This window comes from Cololabis saira, chromosome 21 (genome assembly GCF_033807715.1).
Source record: "Cololabis saira isolate AMF1-May2022 chromosome 21, fColSai1.1, whole genome shotgun sequence".
NCBI classification, from domain to species: domain Eukaryota; kingdom Metazoa; phylum Chordata; class Actinopteri; order Beloniformes; family Belonidae; genus Cololabis; species Cololabis saira.
In genome coordinates this window covers 32,831,762-32,851,080 of record NC_084607.1, presented here as the reverse complement: position 1 = coordinate 32,851,080, position 19,319 = coordinate 32,831,762, and the positions used below count along the sequence as shown (strand labels likewise).

At 42.5% G+C, this 19,319-nt stretch overlaps 1 protein-coding gene across 1 annotated transcript; it reads left to right on the top strand.

Moving 5' to 3' along the window:
• Nucleotides 1-2,784: 2,784 nt before the first annotated feature.
• LOC133422207 (zinc finger protein 239-like) lies at nucleotides 2,785-19,115 on the top strand. The gene is made up of 3 exons (XM_061712150.1): nucleotides 2,785-2,842; nucleotides 2,963-3,177; nucleotides 16,825-19,115. Exons 2-3 carry the CDS (start codon nucleotides 2,998-3,000, stop codon nucleotides 17,380-17,382), a joined length of 738 nt encoding a protein of 245 aa, XP_061568134.1. The 5' UTR covers nucleotides 2,785-2,842; nucleotides 2,963-2,997; the 3' UTR covers nucleotides 17,383-19,115.
• The last annotated feature ends 204 nt before the right edge of the window (nucleotides 19,116-19,319 follow it).

Genomic DNA, 19,319 nt, shown 5'->3' with positions numbered 1-19,319 from the left:
AATTGAATTTATAACTCCTAAAATCAAGAGTTCACAGACTAACAACCCAGAATACAGTGTTGGAGAGAATGTGGAAATAAGTCTGCTGGCCATTACCACATATTTTGGAAGTGCCCCGACATCTCCACCTACTGGGTTGATGTAGTAACAGCAATTAAAATAATAATCGATTTACAGCTGGATTTCAGTTTCGAAATTTACCTAGGGAACATACCAATTGGGCTGGACAAACAAGATAAGTACTTACTTTAAAATACTGCTAGCAAGTAGTAAAAAGGCAATAACCAGGAAATGGCTGAGCCGGGAGTGTCCAACAATTTCAGAATGGATAGAAATAGTTAAAGAAATCCACAATATGGAACAACTAACATTCTCCCTCAGACATGAATCAGATAAGGGAAACAAGTACTGGAGGAAATGGAGACATTACTTGGATTTGGGATGAAATGTTATAAGGATGTTTGTTTACTGTCGGAGGATATATGGAAGAACATGATGTACGCTACATGAACGAGGGATTACCATAGAAAGACTGTTATGGACATGAAAGGACCCCAAACCAAAGCCGCTACTCCAACCCGCCCAGACTCTTGAGATTGATGAAGAAATGTTTTCCTTTGCTCTAGATGACCCTCTCTGCTGTGTTTGTTTATATGTACTGTATTTGTTATTTTTACTGGTATAACGTATAAATAAATAATAATAATAAATAAATAATAATAATAAAATTAATAATAATAAAATAAATAATAATAATAATAATAAATAAAATAAATTTCCCTTAGAGTCCCACTCTATGTTGAACTAGTAGCAGTGGTCTGCCATGCAATGGCACGGCGCCTGGGGAGTAGTAAGGGTTAAGGGCCTTGCTCAGGGGCCCAAGGTGGTTGACTTTTGGTTGCGATCCAGGGGGCTTGAACCCAGGTCCTCCAGACTCCAGCCCTCCTCTGTAACCACTAGGCTGCCACTCCCCAGAAATATTATGATATATTATGTAAAAAAAAAAAAGAAAAGTATTCTGTAATGTCAAAATACAAAAAAAATAAAGTTTAAAGAAAGAAAGGGAGTAAATTTGTAGTTCCATCTTTACTACAAAGACAGATGCTCCAAAAGATACCCGGAGGCCACCTCGGAGAAGTCGAGTGTAAACGCAGGGCTAGAGAAGTACGGTAATGTACTGGCCAAGAATGAATCAGCCAGATAACAGCGTCATGTGAACTTTGTCGCACCCACAGGTGGAAACAACAGGCGGAGCCCCACAGACCTTACTACAAGGTGGGAGCTGACTTATTCCACCGTGATGGAAAGTGTTACATAGTGGTCACCAGTACTCCAGTTGTAAAAAAAAAAAAAAAAAGGGGGGGGGGAATAATATAATATATTACAAATAATAGCACTGACCAAAACACCTGCAGAAACACTGCAGGAATGACATAGCAGCAGTTAAATGCAGCCTTCTGTAAGCTTTAAATATCCACTGGGCTTACATCAAATACATCAAAACACAACAATAAAGAACAGTTTTCTGAACTTATCAATATGACTCTGTCCTTCACAGGATAAGTAACATGGATCACTGCAAAAACTCAAAATCTTAACAAGAATATTTGTCTTATTTCTAGTTAAAATGTCTCATAGTAAAAAAATCTCATTACACTTAAAACAAGACTCATCACTGGAAAAAACAACAATTTTCACCTGTTGAAATAAGTAGAAAAATCTGCCAGTGGAACAAGATTTTTTTGCTTGTATAAGAAGATAAATCTTGTCCCACTGGCAGATTTTCCTACTTATTTCAAATGAAAATTTACTTGAAACAGGTGAAAATTGTCAAATAAGTTATTTTTTCTGGTGTTATTTTTCTGGTGATGACTCTAAATGTTGAAATAGCAGTAAAACCACATTCATTGATGAAATGACATAAGGGATGGAAAGGGGGATGGCAGTTTTACAGGGGGGATGATTTTGACCGTTTTTATTTCAGGGGGGATGCCATCCCCCCTCATCCCCCCTCAACTCCAGTGCTTCTCAAATTATCCTGAAGTTGGAGCGTCTGCATCACCAGCTGCTGAGAGACTCTCCAGATTGATGAAATCGCCAGCTATAGAAAGACAGTCTAGACCTAAGAGACATATTCAGCCACCTACGAGGTTCATTGAGAGTTGCTGAATAAGAATGGACTGTTTAAGTTGCTGAAAAGGAACAACATGGACTGTTGTTGTTGCTGTTGTTGACACGATTGTTGTTGTTTTGAATACTTGAAGTTTGCACTTTAATATTTTAATATGGCAGAAGCAAGTATATTAAAAAAAAAAGTTAAATAAAGTTTTACAAGTAAAGGCACTATGTTTGGGAAAAGCTAGTCAAAACACACTTGTTTTGTTGTAATGGGTAAATATTATTTATTTTATAGGGGGGAAAGATGTGATGTTACGAATGTGACATGAAAACCACATTTCCCAGCATGCCACAGTAGTCATGCGCATGCGCAGTAGCCCCGCGGCAGTCGGACGCGGGAGGTCCGCGGACAAATGAATGTCGTGGCTGTTTATTAAAATAAAGGCTTCAGACCAAGATAACGCCTCGTCTGATAATTAAAAAGACAAGACAGACAACACACACAGGTCGCCATGTTGGCTACCAGCCCAGTGTTTTCCAATCCTGCTTTTCTAAATAGGCTGCAAGTGACGTAAATGCGTTTTCTCAAAACAACGATTCTGATTGGCTGAAACGAAACGCTCCTCCCGAGAGATGCGGAAGTCGAGCGAGGGCAAAAAAAAAAAAAAGGTAAAAGAAGCTGCCGTGGTTCCGAGAATCCAGTCCGTACCGACGCTACCAAGAGGTGAGTTTCTGGTAGACTCTATTAAACACTAGAGTGAATACAGCGCTGTCGGGGGGAGAACATTTCCCTCTAAATAGACCATTTATGTCTCCGGTACGATAATCCTACATTTACCAGCAGGAAACACTCGAGTGGTGGTCACGTGTTTGGAGGAGATGGACCAGGATCAGAACCAGAACCAGAACCAGGACCGGGGTCAGAACCAGGACCAGGATCAGAACCAGGACCAGGAGATGGACCGGGATCAGAACCAGGACCAGGAGATGGACCGGGATCAGAACCAGGACCGGGAGTCCAGCAGGACCAAAGCGGACTCTTCCTCCGCTGGTCTGCAGGTCAGTGTTCACAGTGGTGTAGTGGTCCCTGAAGAAGTCCCTCAATTTATGCCCCAATTTTTACATTTTTTTTAAACGGCCTGTCCAGCAAAGCATAAACGCCCTGTGTTATAAACAGTGATATGTAAGACTACTTCTGCATTACTGCACTACTTCTGTTTAGTTTACCCAAAAATGGGCCAGTAGTATTTGCACATTGTCACTTAATTTCTGCTGCTTCACTTCAGGGAGTAAGGATCATTATGAAATTAACATTAGCCACAGAAGAGAGTGCAGATTTTGCAATCAATACTGGCCCACAGACTATAGGGTGAGACAACTACATAATTATGCATTTTGAGTTAACTTTTCCTTATTCCTTAGTCAATCCACACATGAAAATTGGACAACTATTCTCTCACCTTTCAAGTAGTTTCTTTTGTAAACTATCTCTTGGAACAGCTGATTTGCAACAGATAGGAGCAGTTTGCAGATATTACTGGTCCTACACAGGCGGCCTAATGCATGAATATAACATATATTTAACATGAGGCAAACATGGTGTTTCAGTCAGATATTAGTTTATTCTTAACATTCAGAATTACATATTTGACATAAAATATTTCAAAACTGAATTTGACATGTTGTAACCTGGAATTGTCGGTGTGCAGCAGCAAACTGATTTTTTTAAACATCATGTGAGCAAATACTCAAAGAAAGTACTGCTATGACAATAGCAGAGAGGGATGACAGGAAAGATTATTTCTCGTACTGTGGCAATGCATCCTTGTTCATGTTTCACCTTAAATAAAAAAAACACAAATCATCCTCTTCCACACATCAAAACCAATTAGATAAACTCAAAAATGCACAGTCCCAAAACTGAAATAAATAATTTGGTTTTGACAGCTGAACACTATCTATAAAGACCAGGCATATTCCCTCTTTAGGGATATATAAATATCATCACTCAAGGCTGACAGACTTGTCGTTCTACTTCCCCAGAAGCTTCAATTTCAAAGTTCATCAATTCTCTTGAGAGATTTACACCTTGCTCCTTGTTGATCCCAATGGAGTTCACGCTGCTACAGACCAGACACCCTGTGAAGCATAAACAAACAATGTAACTACTGTATTCACATCTGTATGTGTGCAGTGTGCATTTCACACACACACACACACACACACACACACACACACACACACACACACACACACACACACACACACACACACACAGTCCACTGTTTTACAAGCTGCCAAAACTAACAATCTACCTAAACTTACTTTTTGCATCCTAACCAGGGATTCTTGGATTTAAAATCTTCTTTTTGTTTGGCTGTCCACAGGTCTGGCTAGTCATTACTGGTGTCTACAAAAAAAACAACATAAGTGATTGAATTATAGGATAGAAATGTAACAAGGGAAACAATGACCATAACATGAACATTACTGAATTTAGTTCATTGACACAAAAGTTTTAAACAGACTTACTGTCACTGTCGGCATCCTCTCCGACTGGGGTGGGGGACGGAGCAGGAGCGGGCGCGGGTGCTGGGCTATCATTAGCCGAGCTGCTGGCTAACAGCACCGTTGTAGCATCGCTATCATCGCTATCGGCTGATGTAGCAACACAAGGTCGTTTAAAATTCGTAAAGCAGATTTTTGTTTGGGTGGTTCGCTTCATCTTCCCCATTTATGTCATTAGTTGCATGTTCTGAAAGCATATTTTTGCATTTGAGATAAACCAACAGGGCAGATAGGCGATATTTGTTTTCCTAGGGTGGAGAAGGCATGACCCGCTCTATACTGCCTCTGATTGGCTTACCCTGATATTCTAACCGTAACCCTAACCAATCATCACTCCTCATGCCTAAACCTAACCAATCCAACTAACAAAGGCAACGAGTACTAGTCAATCAGAGGCAGAGTAGGGCGGGTCATGCCTTCGCCATCCTAGGAAAACAAATTCGGCTTGCAGGACAGTAAATGATGCGCATCAGATGGGATTTAGAAGTGGGTATACGCATTGCCGATTTGAAAAATAAGTGGGTATACGCCGTATACCCGCGTTCCCGCTATCCCGCAGGTCCACGTTCCCGCTCCTCCTCGGTCCAGTGTCTCCAGAACGGAGACTGATATCTTGTTGCACTGAGGCCGGGGTTAGCCAGCAGTTTGATAATAGTTTTGAGACTCGTCCAAACGACTCATAAATCTGTACATCAAGTTTCTCAGGAGTGCATGAAAAGAATTAATGCGCATTGTGTGTCTGCTGCTGATGATCCAAACGTTTTATTTTATTGTCAGTAGCTTTGAACTGAGCAGCAGAAAACACAAACATGTGACCTTCCCAAGAGACTTTTAAAATTGTCTACGTCTGACTATATAATGATGAATGTGGCGGTGCTCACGGCTGCAGCAACCTGGAGGTTTTACATTTATCCTCTTAGTAAACGAGGCAGATAAAATTCCTCGATCTTTGTTTGTAATCGGGTTACTGGAGGAATCGTTGCAGCCAGTGGTGTATTCACATTTTTTTTAGTGGGGATACTGTCCTTACTCATACTCACCCGTCCAACAGCTCATAGCAGCATCACCACCATGTGTCTGATGCTGCCTCCTGACATGTTAATAACATAACCAGTCCTAAGAATGCTCTCAAGATGTAAACTGCAGGCAGGGCATTAGTGAATGGGATTCAAATTCAAAAGTATTCATGTAATGAGAAAACCTCTGAATAAACATTTCCATTTGGAGATTAATAACTTTATTCTTATGTTAATGTATTGAATGCAACACAATACATTTAACGGTCAAGGAATGAACAATAGTAATAACTTAGGCTCATCAGTAGTAGTAACAATGAACATATCATTTTAAATAAACATGAAAACACCTTAAATTGGCTTCAAATCAGACAAAACAAAATAAACTTCACCTCCATAAATGAAAGTTCAAAAGGTACAAAATATCCTAGCTGGGTTCACTGAGTTAGTCCACAAGCCCTGATCAAAAGATGCAACACTTAAGACAGCCCAGTTTTCAGGCCGTGTCCTTGTGGTGCTGCAGTGGTTCCCAAACTTTTTGTGCCAGGCCCCCCATTGATCTCGAAAACCAGTATCTGATCCCAATATTGCCGATCACCGATCCCAGCGAGAAATCCATAAATTTGTCAATATTGTTTTCTCATGTATACGACACTGACATTGTATTATTAGGTATAAAAATTAGGAGATGAGAAAGTATCATGAATTGACTGTTTTATTGCAGGCTGAGGCAATGAGCAATATTTCACACTAGAGACTCTTAAAGACAATTTAGACTCAGTTTACAGAGAGTAATTGTTGCTTATTGGCTTCAGCTTTCCTGTGGTAATTATTATGTACATGTGCACCAACACAGACAACAGCAGACATGTCACTCTCTAACCCTGCGTTCACACTGAAATTGTCAAAAATCTACTGACGCCAGCATGTCGCTGCTTGGTGCGTTCACACTGAAAGCGGCAGGTACTGTCGACGGCTGCAGTGGGCGGGGTTTCAAGCTGCGCGGCAGAACTGGAGGGAACTGCGGGAACAGCCTACACATATAGCGTACACATCTTAATTTTCCTATTTCACCATAGATCACACTTTGGGACGCCTTCTTTATATTTTAGCGTTATTTCCGCATAGATAAGAGTGAGTTTGATGCTCCTTAACACGTTTGGTCCACGGATCAACATCAACTCACTGAAGGCTGATTTATGGTTCCGCGTCACACCAACGCAGAACCGACGGCGTGGGGTACGCGGCGACGCACACCGCACCGCGACCCTACGCCGTTGTTTTAACGTGGAACCATAATTCAGGCGAAGCTGCAGTCTGTCTGCACTGATACTGACAAACCGGGTCGGAGCGGATTTGGTCATGATGTTTAACCTGTGTTTTGTGATTAATAAGCACGGGTTTTAATTATTTTTAGTTGGATCAATGTAGCAAATAAAATCGTTGGGACCATCCAGCTTCTCACCCATCAGATTCAGATACGTGTTTCACATGAGCAGTTCAGGTAAAAACGGCAGTCAGACCAGCAAATATATCAGTTTGCTGGATGAAATATATTAATTCCTGATAAAATAAGTTTGTTAGTGCACAGCTCTGCTCCTGTACGCATGTGAATGAGTGTACGTTTGTGTGTACATGAAAGTACAATCAGCATTGAGGCTTCTCGCTTCGGGAATCCCGGTCTGTGATTGGACGACGCCTCGGCGTCGCCGCTGCTCATTTGCATAAAGTTCAGATTTTTCAACTTTAAATTGACGCGCCGCTCCCGCCGCCTCTCGACGCCCGTTTTTCATAGACAATGAATGGCAGCCAGACGCCTATGACGCCCGTGACGCTTTCAGTGTGAATGGGGGGTAAGGTTTATAGTTTACAACTTGTATCAATTTTTAGTTTTCCTGTGGAAAGAGGAATTCAATCTTAAAATAGAAATTAATTATGAATTATTAAGCTTTGTGAAAGCTTTAGCGATAGCATCTGCCGCGTGTGAGGAAACTCTTGTGAGTGAAGCAAAACTCTTCACACTGGAGCTCCAAATGTCACTCGTGAAGCCGTCTGACACGGCTTTGGACTGTATATAATTTGATATAACTCCAGCAGGTTGTCTTCTACAACAGAAAGCGGCTGATGAGCAAAACATATGAATTCAGTACCTTATGATGTAGTTCTTTATTTTTCCTGCTGTCATTTATAACTCTCTGTTACGTTCAGGTGAGTTAGCATCGTGGCTGCACCTCCTGTTCTTTCTCTGCCTTAGCTGCAGACAACTTTGGAAACTCAATATACTCCTTTGTGTGAAAAACTTTCAAATGTCTTATCATCTTTGTTGAGTAGAAATTATTTTGTAACATTCCTCCTCGGGGTATCTCCTTTGCACACACTTTGCAAACTGCAAATTTGTTGTCCTTTTCAGACATTGTAAAACTCCCATACCGGCGAGGCTGACGCCCTCTTAGGACAGCTCGGTCTGAGATGCGGGAACGGCCGCGCGGGCGGCGTTTGTTGTTGTAAACGTCATCAGATCGGCCGCTCTGAACTATTATTTTACGATCTCCGATCAAAACCGATAGGGGCATTATCGGTTCGATCCCGATCAGTGGCCAATCAATCGGTGCATCTCTATCTAAAAAATTATCCATCTCTGGAAAAATAGATTTTCAACCTGACCAGCTCACAGAGATTGAAACAACAACAACAACAACAATACAAACAACAGCCAAAATCTTTCATTGGGTTAGGGTTAGTAAGTTAGTTAGTACTTTCCCTTGTGTCACATGCTTGTTGGAATGGTTTCACATAGGGCTGGGCGATATGGCCTTTTATTAATATCTCAATATTTTTAGGCCATGTCACGATCCACGATATATATCTCGATATCTTGCCTTAGCCTTGAATTAACACTTTGATGCATATAATCAGACCAGTATGATGATTCTATATGTCTACATTAAAACATTCTTGTTCATACTAAATTAATATATGCTCATTTTAAACTTTCAAATAAGTCAAATTTACCAAAACTGTATTTATTAAACAGTTACTAAGCAGTGAGTGGCATAAACATAAAAAGTGTCATTTCAAAACAGAAAGTGCACGTTGCATCTCTCTGACTCCCCGTCTGAAGAACATCTGCTAAGAACATGTTCTGGTCCTGGTTTTACCAGGATGAGCTGGTTTTACCTGGTTTTACCAGGATGAGCTGCCCTGAGCAGGAGGGGCCTTTAGAGCACCTTTATATTCAGACTAATGTAGGTGGGACTGTAATGTTTCATCCTCTCCTCCTTTAATTTGCATCACTTTCACTTACTTTTAGAAATATGACGTCATATAGTCTTGTTTCAATGATAATGATTGATTTCATGTGGCTACATTTAAGCAACACTAGGTGACGTTTCTCAGCTCTGGAAGAGAAAAGCCTGAATTATGGTTCTGCGTTGAATCGACGCAGCACCTACGCCGTAGGGTACGGCGTAGCCTACGGCGTAGGGTACGCGGCAACGTGCACCTACGCCGTAGGCTCTGCGTTGGTGTAACGCGGAACCATAAATCAGCCTAAAGGCTCGGCTGCGCGTGTCGCACTGAGCGGCTCCTCGGCTCTCCGGCCCCCCGGAGAGCCGTGCAAGGGGAAAACGTTCCCTCCCGTCTTTACTAAACCAGTTTGCTTTGAAAAGAGTCCGTCGCGCATAGCAACCGCGCAGATGAGCTCACGGCGCAAACAGGCCGAGTTTAGGAAAGTTAAGGTGCTGACACACCAACCCGACGTCGCCCGCTCTCTGCCGACTGCTGTGTCGGCTCGCGTCGCCTGTGTCGGGCTCACTAGACACACCGCAGATACGACACCCGACGGCGAACTAGCACGTACGTTCTGCGCATGCGTGAGAGGTAATTCCCCTCCATAACAGCAGGCAGCGGTAGTCTCAAGGAAGAGGACAGCGCTTTTTTTTTTTTCCAAAGCTTTATTGAGAAGACACAAGTGCAATACAAAACAGACGGCACAACCACCTGCAGCTCTGTGGAGAATTAAAATAAATGGCTGGCTGAAATAAATCATTTAGGAAGATAAATGTTGGTTTAATAGATGAAATCTAACAGTTGTAGCTACGCCTGTTAAGAAATTTGCTCCAAAAATTTCGGGATTTTCTGCCTGCCGGCTCTGGAGCTGATTTATGGTTCTGCGTTAAATCGACGCAGAGCCTACGGCGTAGGGTACGGCACGCGTCGCCGCGTAACCTACGCCGTAGGTTCTGCGTTGGTGTAACGCAGAACCATAAATCAGCCTTTATTCTGGCGCGGTTTGAAAAAGACAAGCGAGTGATTATATACATTCACTGAGGGAATATTATGAAAGTAAAATATTTATTTCTCGCTACAAATGTAATCAAAACGCATTTTTATGCAGAAACTAACTCAAAATATTGATTTTATTCATAAGAAATGTCCACCGTTTTTTTTTTTTTTTATTCAGTCCGCAAATGACGACGAAAAGCATTCTGGGAAATTCTGGGAACAGCCAATCGCAGAGTGAGCTGTTTGACCGACGCCGATTCAACATGTCGAATCGGCTGAAAAGCTCCCGACGGGAGGCGGACCTGTGGCGACGTGCGGGACACACCGGGGAAACTATGCCGACAGACGAGCACCGACGCTCACCGACGGCCGATTATCGGCTTTGTGTGTCAGGGCCTTTAGAGTTAAAGGAGCTTGAGGCTCCTTTTAAGAAATGAGACTCTCTAGCGCCACCCTTCGCCACGACGGCAGTTGGGGGTACTGCAGCCAACAGTGAATCCGGCACGGGAGAACGGGGAGAACGCGCATGCAGCGTCATGTGACGTCACATCCGCAGGACAGCGCGGGAAATTCGGGACCGAATTGCAGCACATTTTGCAGCAACAGCCTGTTCAAGGCAAAGGAGAGATACACTAGAGGGCTCATTCTTTTGGGTTTGGAAATGCTTCATCTGACATTATTACTAGAAAACTTAAAATGTATACGGATTGTTTTCATAAATCCTGCCACAATCCGGCCTCAAGCTCCTTTAAGTTAAAGCGGGGTGGAAGTGAGCGGCGGCCCCGGACAGCAGCGCCGACACCAGCAGCTGGTCGGGGGCCAATGATAATGCACACATGGCAGCACGTGACTGACGTATCTAACAGGGTGCGCTTGTTTTATGTCTCAGAGGAGGAGAGACGAGATGAGAGAGTGGGAAAAGCCTGTAATTTAATGCCCGCGGCTAAAAGCAAATATTCGAATATTCACGATGGAGTCATTTTGTACATCGCACAGAGTAGAAGCCGAGATACATCGCCTATACTCGATATATCGCCCAGCCCTAGTTTCACAATTATTGTTGTAGGGCTTGAAATGGTGGTTGTTGGTGTCGGTAGAAGTATGTTTCCTTCGTGGCACCTTTCTCGTTGGTAACAGCCAATGGTGCCACGCCACACATGGCAGCTCCACTATTCAACATGTTCCCAGATTTTCTGGGATGCACATCTAATCCATTGAGATCTATTGCGTTCTTGCTGACTTCCCTTATGATGGTGCACACAAGATTGACAGCAGAATTGAATAGATGTTGAATATTGCAATTATTTTTTGGTGTATGTGAAATCAGTTGTGTGTAGAGCAAATTATTTTGTTTAAACTTTAGAAACCCATTAGTTTATGTTTGCATAATTTCCACAGTTCAACTGTAGATCAACTCAACTTGTATTTCATATGACAGTTTTCTTTTATTGATGACATCCCAGTTATCATTTAGTGCACCTGAAAAGTTTGGGCCTGGACCGGTCTCTCGTCCTGGTGATGGAGGCCGGGACCTAGACCGGTCTCTCCTCCTGGTGATGGAGGCCGGGACCTGGACCAGTCTCTCCTCCCGGTAGGGTTGGGCATCGTTTGGATTTTAACGATTCCGATTTTCAATTTCGATTCCTGTTCTAAACGATTCTCGATTCCGATTCTTTGAGGTGCAAGTCAACATGTCACAAATATTTCACAAGATCTTTTTTTTTCATTTGAAAATGCCTTTACACAGGCCATTTCTATTTATTCACACTGCCAGTTGACTTGATACAGTTTAATTTGGTTGCTGTACTGTAACTAGGGTATTCAAATACAAGGAGGATCCCTAACTAACTGCTGAATTGCTGAAACACAAGTTGGTAGCAGTCTAAAAACAAAGAGCTGCACCCCAGGTGGAAAATAAAATAAAACAAACCCTGGAGCCAGGGGCGGAGCAGGGGTCCCAGCCTAGGGGGGGCGAAGCATTCTACATGGGCCCTTGTGGCTAATCGCTAAAACAATGCCACAGATCAGCCCCTCTGACACACAACCACAGCAGCAGGCGACACGGTCAGAACCATCACATGAGGTTCTAGCACCAGGGATTTACCAGTCATTATGTCAAACCTAATTATAAGCCTAATGCAGACTTTAAGATATAAGTATCAAACTGGAGATAAAAATCAAATGTCATCCAGGGATGTCTATGGAAGCCCATTTCCGCCAGTAAAAGAAAAAAATAAGACGAAATCTTAGCCTTAAAAATATCCCCACGATAAATCAGAATTATGACATAAAAAGTCATAATTTCAACTTTTTATCTCATAATTTCGACTTTCTATCTCATAATTTCGACTTTCTATCTCATAATTATGACTTATCGTGGGGATATTTTTATTTTTAAGGCTACGTTTTCATCTTAGCCATAGATGTCGGATCCGAGTAGCACAATTCAGACACGTATTCAACCTACACGACAACGGTTTACAATGTGCGACGACATGTATTTAACACAATGAGCGACACGGCGGTCGAACAGCAACAAACAATATAGGAAAGGCCATATATTCAGCGTCATGAGAATGTTATCAGAAATAATTAATATTATGACAGCTTACCAATGACTGTTTCATCCAGCAGTGGGCAGAGAACCACAACACGTCGCGTAGGGTACGCGACGACACGCATCCTACGCCGTAGGGTACGGCGTAGGCTCTGCGTTGGTGTAACGCAGAACCATAAATCATTCTTAAAAGTAAACAGACAACATGTGCGCACGTACGCGTGCATGACACACGAGGGGAGAAGGGACTATTTCTTTCATTTTTTTTTTTTTAACTTTATCCTTTTGAACGAAATTCTTATATAGTCCAACTTTCCTTATTTTATTCAGAACACTTTTTTTTTTTTTTCCCTCTTCGGCGTGGGCCCACGGAGCAGTAGGCCCGGGGCGGCCGCCCCCTCTGCCCCCCCGCCTGCTCCGCTAGTGCCTGGAGCATTGACAATGTCATGTGACAGTTCAAAAACAATTCTTGTTCAGGAAGATTATCATGTCTGCCTCAGGTCTGCCTTCTCAGGCAGCAAGCGAGAGCGCTCCGCACCATGCTCCGCACAGAGTAGTGGCTTTGTTCAAGCGACGCACGCCGGGCGGATCAATAATACAAAACAAACGGAGCGCGGCAGGCGGAGTAATTTGGGAACCGAATAAAAGAATTGAAATGCAAACATCTTAACCGTTCCGGAACCGGACGTAAGGAACTGGTCCCTATTTGGAACCGGTGCCCAACCCTACCTCCCCGGGACCTAGACCGGTCTCTCCTCCTGGTGATGGAGGCCGGGACCTAGACCGGTCTCTCCTCCTGGTGATGGAGGCCGGGACCTAGACCAGTCTCTCCTCCTGGTGATGGAGGCCGGGACCTAGACCAGTCTCTCCTCCTGGTGATGGAGGCCGGGACCTAGACCGGTCTCTCCTCCTGGTGATGGAGGCCGGGACCTGGACCGGTCTCTCCTCCTGGTGATGGAGGCCGGGACCTAGACCGGTCTCTCCTCCTGGTGATGGAGGCCGGGACCTGGACCGGTCTCTCCTTCTGGTGATGGAGGCCGGGACCTGGACCGGTCTCTCCTTCTGGTGATGGAGGCCGGGACCTGGACCGGTCTCTCCTTCTGGTGATGGAGGCCGGGACCTGGACCGGTCTCTCCTTCTGGTGATGGAGGCCGGGACCTGGACCGGTCTCTCCTTCTGGTGATGGAGGCCGGGACCTAGACCAGTCTCTCCTCCTGGTGATGGAGGCCGGGACCTAGACCAGTCTCTCCTCCTGGTGATGGAGGCCGGGACCCAGACCGGTCTCTCCTCCCGGTGACGGAGGCCGGGACCCAGACCGGTCTCTCCTCCCGGTGACAGAGGCCGGGATCTAGACCGGTCTCTCCTCCCGGTGATGGAGGCCGGGATCTAGACCGGTCTCTCCTTCTGGTGATGGAGGCCGGGACCTGGACCGGTCTCTCCTCCCGGGAATTAGACCGGTCTCTCTTCCCGGTGATGGAGGCCGGGACCCAGACCGGTCTCTCCTCCTGGTGACGGAGGCCGGGATCTAGACCGGTCTCTCCTCCCGGTGATGGAGGCCGGGATCTAGACCGGTCTCTCCTCCCGGTGATGGAGGCCGGGAACCAGACTGGTCTCTCCTCCTGCGGCTGCACAACTCCGAGTTACAGCAACTTTGTTCTTTATTTCTCACGTTTGCACCTCGATAATCCCGTTGGCACAACTTGTCTTTATTTCTGCAGCAGAGGAATCAGATCGTGACGCTTCATGTTTTAAATATAAGTTTATGTTCACATTGTTATACTTATGAGAGAAGTGATCGTGGACATCCAAAATGTGTAAGACTCAATAAACATGTACATTGGGCTTAATCCATCAGTATATAATATAATACACCTGACAATAAAGCAGAGCTGTTTTTCGTCCCACCACCTTATGTTCTGGTGTCTGTTCTTAAAATACCAACAAGAAAAGGAGAGTGTAATGATGCACTAACGCTACCCATACACATTCACAAACCCTTACGATCATAATAAACCCACAATTCTTCACAGAACACAACACAAAGCAAAGGACAACAATACCCACTGTAGTGACTATCATTAGACTTAACGTTTTCTTCTTTTGCTAAACTTGTAACTCACTTCATGAATATATGGTAATGACGTCAGCAGATTTTTTTACGCATTGAGTACGGCAACAGAACGGTAAGACACTGTGTTGCTCCACCGTCACTCATTTATTCAATGACCGTTAAGGCAAAACAAATCTCATTAGTGAAATTTAAGTATTAATCACTAAAGTATAAAATAATAACTCTCAAAATTTAAACTGAAATATATTCCCTCTGTGTAAACAACAAGGCATATTAAGCAGTAAAAGAACTGAACTATAAGCTATACATGGCGCTTACACATATTAAGGTAATTTTGTAAAGATGGTCATACTACAAGTAAGGGCCAGACGAGGTGTACATTAACATAAACGACACGGAGGAGGAGACAGGGCGGAGTGTTATGCTCCTGCATCTGCGCTCAAATCCACGTTGATTGTGATGTTCAAAGAAACGTGTGGATTTGGGTGTACGCATAGTTTTGAGAATCTGAATTTTTTTTTTTGCGTACGCAAGAATTCCAGGCACGGATTCATGTTGAAATCCACGCACTCTTTGAACATGAGGCCCCAGGATTCAACCCCTTCGCCCTGCATGAGGGCAATAGCCTTATAAATTGGGCCTGATTGTTTTCCGCGTTGAGTACGGCAACAGAACGCTAAAACACTGTGTTGCTCCACCGTCACTTGTTTATTCAATGACTCACAAAAAACACAGTCCCGCACTTCCTCCCGCTACGAAGCCCCACAGGCCCAAACTACAGAAACCGTTAAGGCAAAATAAATGTCAGTAGTGAAATTTAAGTATTAATCACTATTAATCACATTTTAAGTATAAAATAATAGCTCTCAAAATTTAAACTGAAATATATTTCCTCTGTGTAAAACAACAAGGCATATTATGCTATAAAAGAGTTAAATTATAAGCTATATATGGCGCTTACACATATTAAGGTAATTTTGTAAAGATGGTCATACTACAAGTAAGGGCCAGACGAGGTGTACATTAACATAAACGACACGGGGGCGTCCGCCTCCGCGAACTCCATATATTTATGTTAATGGACACCTCGAAGGGCATTATCCCGTTTATACCATGGTCACTTACCAAAAAAAATGAACATTAAATCAGTTATTCATGCTTTAATGTGTTTTCAGTTGAAATCATTAGTTTTATAACAAGCCACAGCTGAGCGGCTGAGCGGACTATTTAATCTCTCGTCTGCAGCCGTTGGAACCTGGTAAGTTACGTTTTTTAACAAACCATAACTCAGTTTCCTTGGTAACACCTGAGGGTCTGACTAATACCTGGAACAATCACTACTGTCCTATAAGGTCCTTATGCAATGGACACAGTGTTGACTTCTCCAGTAACTAGGACGGACCTGAGATACGCAACGGGAGATATTCTAGTCCGCTCAGCTCGGCTCAGCTATTTCCTTTTCTCTCCTCTTCTGCATCCCAGTCCTCAAAATTATTAAATTCACAAAATAAATTAAAATAAATTACAAATACACTCATGTCGCCGTCCTGAGGTAGCCGGTTCTTCTCTCAATCTCCGTTGCCGTGGTTACCAACTGGCAGTTGATCCAGCGCAATTATATTAAAGATATCTGCAATTTAACCGAACTTGTTTTCTAGGTGTAGATTATCACTTTTATTGTACACCTGCCAGCCAATCAGAATCGAGTATTCACACAGACCGTGGTATAATTTGTGTTAATCTATCTAATGTAACTACTGTGGCTGACATTTATTGTTTCTGTGTTGCTGTTTCTGTTGCAGTTTCACTAAAGTACTTCAACTATAGATACCTAAATTATCCTTATTGCGTCGGGGTCTTTATTGGAGTGTTTAGCTCACTGTCTGACTGAGGACATTTTGAGTTTGTACAGAATGCATTAAACACACCATCGGTAATCTCAAGGATTTTCTATAAACAAGTTATGATTTTTTTTCTGAGGGTGGGTAACTTTAGCCCTTCACACTTTTGTTTTGACATATTGAGATGTTTTATCTGAATGTTTCTGGCTGTCAAGAGCCATTGATAACAGAAAATGCTTAACATAGCACTCAGACATAAAACGTCATTGTTTCACTGCGAACATGACAGACGGCACTTGACTTGAACTGAAAAAGGATTTGTCCGGTCAGCAAACAACAGGATCTAAGTCTTTTTCTCTTTCCTTACAGAAAGTCCTCACCACTTCACCAGGTCTGAAGGTCCAAAAGAGGATTACTGAAGAGAAGCCGTACAGCTGTGAACAGTGTGGGTTAGCTTTTACCAAACCAAGTATTTTAAAGTGTCATCAGCGTATCCACACTGGAGAAAAGCCGTACAAATGTGATCAGTGTGGGATAGCTTTTACCCGAAAAGGGGATCTAAGGAGTCATCAGCGTATTCACACTGGAGAGAAGCCTTACAGATGTGATCAGTGTGGGGCAGCTTTTACCTTTTCAGGTCATCTATGGAGTCATCAGCGTATCCACACTGGAGAAAAGCCACACAAATGTGATCAGTGTGGTGTGGCTTTTACCCGACAACGTGATCTAAGGCGTCATCAGCGTATTCACACTGGAGAAAAGCCGTACAAATGTGATCAGTGTGGGGCAGATTTTAACACGTCAGGTAATCTAAGGAGTCATCAGCGTGTTCACAGTGGGTTTAAGCCTTTCAGATGTGATCAGTGTGAGGCAACTTTTAAAACGTCGGATAATCTAAGGAGTCATCAGCGTATTCACACTAGATAAAAAATTGTCTGTGATCAGTTTGGGGCATATGGGCAGAAATATGTGCCACTAGAAACTGAATTTGAATAATTTATATTTGAATTTGAATTGCTCAACTTGAATAATTTAATCAAAAAACTGAATCTGAATCACATAATCTGTATTTGTATTGTTTAATTTGAATCATTGCATTGGAAAAACTGAATCTACATTCAGTTCTCACAATTCAAATTCAGTTCTTGCAATTCAATTTCAAATTTACTGTGCCAGACATCCGTGTCTTCCGCAGGAACAGCAATCGAGTGCAGATACATAGAACTCCTTTTCACGTAGCCTACTATAACCTATTTTCTTTCAACCATATAAACGACCAATGCGAGCTAGATATTTCGAACCCTTTTGTGTTTTCTCCATTCTGTGTAAAAAGTGTAGATTTATATCTTGCCGTTTTGTAGAAAAAATTCTGCTGAGGAGTGTGTGACCAACTATACCTTTTAAGCAAAACATTAATTATTACTTTATTTGCTGGATATGGGATTTGGCCAAGAAAGTCAGAGAAAACTCAGGGATGTTCCCCTTGCACTGAGGGTGGGAACTTAATAGTGTCAGACTGTATGTGCTGTGTATTGGCAGCAATATTTTGATTCAATACATGTCATGTTACAGGGTTCCTGATTCAATGAGCTGTGGTGCTTTAAACATCAATATATATATATATATATATATATATATATATATATATATATATATATATATATATATATATATTTATTTATTTATTTACAGTTAGGGCTGAGCAAAATATCACTATTACACCAATATTGTGATATGAGAATAGATATGGGCTGTGATGGATATCTTAATGTGATATAGTGTTGTCTTTTCCTGGATTTAAATACTGTATCATAGTAAAGGAATGCAATTTTCTGAACTTAGCAAACTGTTTTCGCTGAAAATTTCCTCAATCAGTTCAGTCATTGTAGCTTCTGTGGCCGACTTAACCTTTAAAAAGCAGAGGTGTCAAGTAACAAAGTACAAATACTCTGTTACCTTACTTAAGTAGAAATTTTTGTTATCTATACTTCACTGGAGTAATTATTTTTCAAATGACTTTTTACTTTTACTCCTTACATTTTCACACAATTATCTGTACTTTTTACTCCTTACATTTTAAAAACAGCCTTGTTACTCTATTTCATTTCGGCCTTTTAAAAAAAACTAGCCAGAGGTTCTTGTCCAGTTTTGTTCTTACATCCGTTCCCTCAGATTCCTGCAACTAAACTTGGATGTACATTCCAATAAAGGTTAGGATAAATGATAACATGTCTCTGAAGTTTGACTTTTTGCACCATTACAATACTTATAGGCAACTAGTCATCATATCTCCTGCTCTCTGAAACACATGTTAATGCTCAATAGTACACATATATGGTTCTTTAATATATTTGCATTATACTAAGATGCATTCATTTTCAATGGCTTTTTTCCCCCTTACATTACTTTTACTTTTATACTTTAAGTAGTTTTGAAACCAGTACTTTTATACTTTTACTCGAGTAAAAAACTTGAGTTTAGGCCTGGGACGATAACAAATTTTGCTGGACGATATATTGTCCCACAAATTATTGACGATAAACGATATTATTGTCGACATTGTCGAGACCAAAATAAGCACTTATGTAATGTTAATATATCATAATAATGCAAGTACACCCTTTCAAATGTAATAATTAAACCTTTATTTGACATTGGAGAACTTTTAAATATGCAAAACAAATAAAACAAGCAAACGGGCCATTCGGGCCTTCATGCCCCCAAGTGCAGACCGTCGGGACGCCCAGTCGCGACGTGCGGGACCCGCCCGGGGACCTCCGCACCCCTCGCAGAAACCGCCACCCCCCCAAACAGCAGCTCTCACCCGCGGGGGTGAGAGGTAAAGGGAGTGCCGTCTCCGTAGA